Consider the following 5,307-nt stretch of genomic DNA (forward strand, 5'->3'; position numbering starts at 1 on the left):
TGCAGCCGGGGCGTTTCGTTGTGCTCCTGAAGGGGCTTTTGAAAGCAGGAGGCTTTCTCCAGGTTTACAGCGCTGCTCCGCGCGGGTCTTTCAGGATCCCTTTGCTAGTAGCCGGGAGAGTAGCGACTCGATGCGAGGTGGCGGCCTGTCCTGATAAGCAAGGGTACGGCGGCCTTCTCCGCTACTGCCCCGCTGGCTGGTGGCGAGCAGCATACCTGCGTGCCAAGCGGGCTGTTAGTTACGGTTGTTGCTTAAGGAACGCAGAGCAGAGTGACCACCATGAAAAGCTGTGTCCAGCACTGAGTTTTCTACACTTACAGACTGTTCTTCACATACAGACTGCTGAATAGTCAATAAGTGAAGCCTGAATTTCTGCTGTTTGAGGTGCTGAGGCTCAGCCCTACAAGGTTAACAACTTTCATCCACTGTACAGCCTTTTATGTCGAATAAAACAGGTCTTTCTTGGGAACCGGTCTTTATAGGAGACTGTAAAGGATATCGTGCCTTAAATTTAGGACCATCACAGTCTTCCAAAGGCATGTGTTCTTATTTGGAGGGTTATTCTGTACCACAAAGTGTATTGTTTAAAAATCAAATTGAAACAGTCTTGCAACTTACAAATATCTTATACTTCTTTCCCCATATCAAGAAAATATGATGATAGTTGTGTTGTGTAAAGCAGTAGTAGAAATTACTTGAATGTTGTTAGGAACATTGGTACTGCAGTCCTCAAATAGGAAGCAGCAGTAATAGTAGTTATTAATCACTTTTAGGAAGGAGTGTGGCTTACTATGTTGATGGTGTCATTACATTCCTCCTTCGTTTTGTTCCTCTACTCAGAATGAACCAGTCCAGAAATACGTTCAAGAAGTGATCACTCGAGACAAAGCAGCTCAAAGTCTGCGACCCTCCTTAGGAAGCACTCAGCGAATCATTCAGGAACTCCGTTCTTCCAAGCAAGTGAAAAGGAAGGAAAGCCGTTATCGTGTAATAGCCAGCCATCGACCTAACTGTACTGAAACAGTTGCACCTGTCATAAATGGCGAGGCATCGATTGATGGTGACAGATCAGACTCTGAAGCAACGGAAGATGCTTCACAAAAGGAGAGCAGTGCCGTTGATAAGAGTTTGGACTGCTGTGGGAAATTCCAGTTGTTTGATATTGAACAAGAAGAGGAGGTGGTGGGAGACTCCAGTGTAACTGCTGCAAACCCACAGGTCAGCAAATGAACTTAGTGTACTTGAAGTACTTTGATATCACTGTTGACTGGTACATGTGGGCAAACTGACTGCTGTGGAAGTTTTTTTGCATTGTAAGTATCCCACTATTTAATAGGAGCTTTAACTAGATATTTGCGAATTGGAATGTTGTACAGGGAGTAATTTTCATGAGGATCTTTAAGTGCACTAATGTTGTTGAGACAGACAGCCGTGTGGAGTTGGCTGCTACAGGAAGGGCTTGTACCACCCTGGTTTTTCTGTACCCTATTCTGATGTATAAATTTTCACACTCATCCGTCAGGTGGATCTCTGAGGTTTTTGATTAACTTCTCTACCTAGAAGAGAAAAAAATCTAATACAATGTCTTCTCATCTACTCAGATGCCCTGGAATGTCACTTGTAGGCAAGATTCACTAAAGGAAAAGATACTTTTGAGCCTCCTCTTCTCAGAAATCCAATCTATGGTTTTACTGTATGTTTTGTTTTTAGCAGAACTCTAGGTGTCTGACAGGCTGCTTGAGCCCCTACATCCTGTTTTCATTGGTATTATGAGCTAAGTTTATGTTTTCAGTTGGAGGAATATCCGCTCAATATCTAGAATGGTTTTAAATATGAAGAAGCTCTGCCTTCTGTGTAGGTTTGCCCTGCATACAGAGTGTTATGAAGATTTTGTATTAAAGAGACTCATAACCATATGGAAAAGGTGGTGAGAGGGCTGTGTATGCTTTCTTTAGTAGTTCCTTCACTGTATGGAAGTACACATGGATGCTTTACTTATGCAGCCCATCACAGCTCTGAGGAAAACTTAAATGCTTAATGTTAAAGAAGATCCTCGGGTGAGGAAAAGCCCAACCAGCTGTCATCCTGCAGCGTTTCTTATGGGTTATTTCAGGGCTTTGCCATCAAACTTTAGTATGAACTCTTACTTTCTATTAAGCAAGTAGTTCAGACAGACATTTGAGATCTGTTAGTTAACTGTTCTCTATCACTCTGTTGATGAGAAAAACAAATGAAACTGAGGTAGCATCAGAATTTTACTCTTTTAGAGCTAGCAGTAAGTGTTGAAAGCAAGAAGTAAGCTTGCTTTTTCATTCTGTAAGTATTTAGAAGTGAATGAAAGGCTGGTCTGTAGCTTTTCCTCAGAATTACTTAAGTAGTTCGGGAGACACTGCTGTGAATTGGAAAAGATACTCTGAAAAGCTCTGGCAGAGAAAAATTGGCAGCAAAAACCTGCCTGTGTTAGACTTTAAAGTGCAGGTCACTAAAGCAATACATTGCAAATAATTTATTAGGAAGAAGAAAGCATGAAGAAATTTCTTCTGTGTTAATGTTGAAGTGAGGAAATAAAGGAAAGAAAAAGCCTATCTGTAGGGCCTGTCAGCCTCTTCCTGTTAATCGGTCACATTTCAATTGTTTCTCCTGCACACTTTGTAATCTGTTTGCATGTTATCAGTGCTAGCGTATGCACATCTTTCCTGCAGTGTTTGCAAGTGTAATGCTCTGCGAAGCACAGGCTGTCTTAAAACTCATCTTTTCAACCAACATGTCATCAGAAAGAGATGAACAGTTCTATGTGATTAGTCAGAGCCCCTTCAATAGTTTCTGATGAACTTGTCCCAGAAGTTTTCTCCTATTATCTGAAACAAGGCATGGTTGGCTGTACTAAGTTAATTGGAAAAATCTCTGGTGTCTTTCTGTTCTAGGTTGCCAATGTTCCAAATATCAGCGTTCCAGTGGGAAAGTGCTTTGGTCTAAGATTGCAGAATGTCACCCTTAGCTAGCTGTGGCTACTGTCTACAAAGAAAACTGTTGGCTGTAACTAAGACTTTGTGTGCGTAGCTTCAGTGGAAATATGCACTTCTTACTTTTTATTTTTTCTCAGCGGAAGACTGATCCAGATGTGATTCTTTGCAATGCAGTAGAGATGATCCGTGAGCGTTTAAATGTTTCTGAAGATGGTAAAAAAGAACACCGTGAGAAGGAAGATGAGTATGTTTATGACATCTACTATATGGAAACATCAGCCCCTGGCTGGATCCAAAATATCCTTTCTGTACAGCCCTATAGAGAAGACTATGAACTGGTAAGGATGGGGGAAAACAGATCTTTCTTAAATAGAAAGGTCACAAATAAACATGCTTAAAGTCTTTTTGTTAGAAGTTGCCATGCCAAGACAGATCCTTCGAGATACTACACGTGTGCTCAGTGACTTGTGTGTTAGACTTTTTGTAACTGCCAGTCCTGTGTTCCTCCACGTGACTGTTGATTCAAGCAAATTATGCTACGACAGTGAAAACTGAAGGGATAGTGCTCATGAACTCAGAAGAATTTGTCTGGCTTCAAATTGCCAAATTTTGGCACACAAATGTAAACTTAAATAATTCACATCTCATTTGTGACTAGGAGGCAGCGATTAAAATGTAGTTGTGAATACAGTTGGGTAAAAAAAGGAGCAAGGGGGGTCACACAACTTTTTCAATATTTGAGGACTTGACTTTAATCTTAACACGAGATATTTTCTTGTAATGGAATTGTTCTTCAGTGACTGTGGAGTTAGGAAGTTAAATGTAAGCTTTAGTCTTTCATTGTATAGCTACTGTGATCAATAGACTTGCATATCAGGAACCTGAAGCTGCTTTTTCTTTTCTCACTGCTGAAGTGAGTAGGATTAATTTAGACATTAACCTTGGCATTTAAATGCTGGACTGGAACATTTAAATGCATGACTTAACTGATTTTTCACCTAAAGCAGATTGCTATGCTATGGTGAATATACTGACAACACAAATTTTTCTACAGTGTGCTTTGTGCAACTGTTGAATAATGCTTGCAGTAGGTTAAGTATCTCTTGGCTCTTTATGATCTGCATAGTATTGTATAGGTGGATGAAAAACCGCTGAATGCCGATTGTCTGTATTTATAGTGAATGTTATGTTTTGTGTTGACATGCAGGTAGATGATGATCATATTCCAGGGGAAATATATGAAGATGAAGATGATGAAAATGATGAAAATAACTGGCGTAATGATTATCCTGATGAAGATGAATTATTACCTGAGGAAGATGGTGATAGAGAAGAAGGTATGGCTGTCATAAATATTGTTTGCTTTCCTGCTGTGCACATATAAATCCTATCCGTTTTTACATGCCGTCTTTCTAAAAAAGCAACTAACTGAGCACTGCTGGCATGGTGTTTTGCTCTTATAATGGGTTAAATCTGCTTAGAGAAGGATCATCTTTCTTGGAATTAGAAGGGATCTTAGTGTTTTTGCAAAGTCAAAATTCAGAACTTCATTTCAGGCGGCTGCACTTGCCAAGGATTGCTTGTTTTGAGAAGGAATAGATGACTCGGTTCCACGTGCTTGTGAAACACTACGTCTGCTTTCTTAACTCCCCATCCCAGTGCACTCCACAATTCAAACTTCACCCACTATAGAAGTTGTTCAGACTTTGTTAGTTACTCAAGAAGCTTAAAATAGTCTGATTAACCTAATTGTTTAACTGAAAAGAAGGGATAATCTAAAAGTGTTGATGTTCTTTCTTTAGAGTCTGAAGAGAGCTTCAGTGATGAGGACCAATGTTACAGGAGAAGAACATGGAACAAATACCGGCAGGAGGTTCTACAGGAATTTGGATATGATGAGATCCAGGATTTGGATTCTGACTAACAGCCCTTTTTTGAAGATTAAATGCACACTGAAGATGTGTTCGTAAGAATGTTGAACTAAAAAAACAAAAGGCCACAAAAAAACCTGGGAAAACCACTTTCCTGTCAAAGATGTGCTCATTGGGACAGCAGGAAACCAATCTTTACATGGATGAGCTTTAAGCTAAATTTTTGCCTGTCTGGCCTTCTGAAACTGTTGGTGACTAGCATGGTTCACCCTAATGCTTACTGACGAGGCTTGAGTATTAGATAATAGATTGGGATTCCAGTAAATGCTAAAACCTTTTACTATCTGAGCTGTTACTATCTAGGCAGCCAACTTCAGCTGGTAGATACTAAACAGATGGGTGTGAATATGCAACTTGACAATACAAATTTTTGTTCCAAGCAAAAGATATTATATGCTTTAAAATATTTT

At 40.0% G+C, this 5,307-nt stretch overlaps 1 protein-coding gene across 1 annotated transcript; it reads left to right on the forward strand.

Annotated features, from left to right (window-relative positions):
- Window positions 1–439: 439 nt before the first annotated feature.
- SLC7A6OS (solute carrier family 7, member 6 opposite strand) lies at window positions 440–4,960 on the forward strand. Its single transcript, XM_009320857.1, has 5 exons — window positions 440–577; window positions 841–1,218; window positions 3,104–3,304; window positions 4,174–4,303; window positions 4,769–4,960. The coding sequence occupies exons 1-5, from the start codon at window positions 440–442 to the stop codon at window positions 4,888–4,890; spliced, it is 969 nt and encodes a 322-aa protein (XP_009319132.1). The 3' UTR covers window positions 4,891–4,960.
- The last annotated feature ends 347 nt before the right edge of the window (window positions 4,961–5,307 follow it).

This window comes from Pygoscelis adeliae, unplaced genomic scaffold (genome assembly GCF_000699105.1).
Source record: "Pygoscelis adeliae isolate BGI_AS28 unplaced genomic scaffold, ASM69910v1 Scaffold63, whole genome shotgun sequence".
Lineage (NCBI taxonomy): Eukaryota > Metazoa > Chordata > Aves > Sphenisciformes > Spheniscidae > Pygoscelis > Pygoscelis adeliae.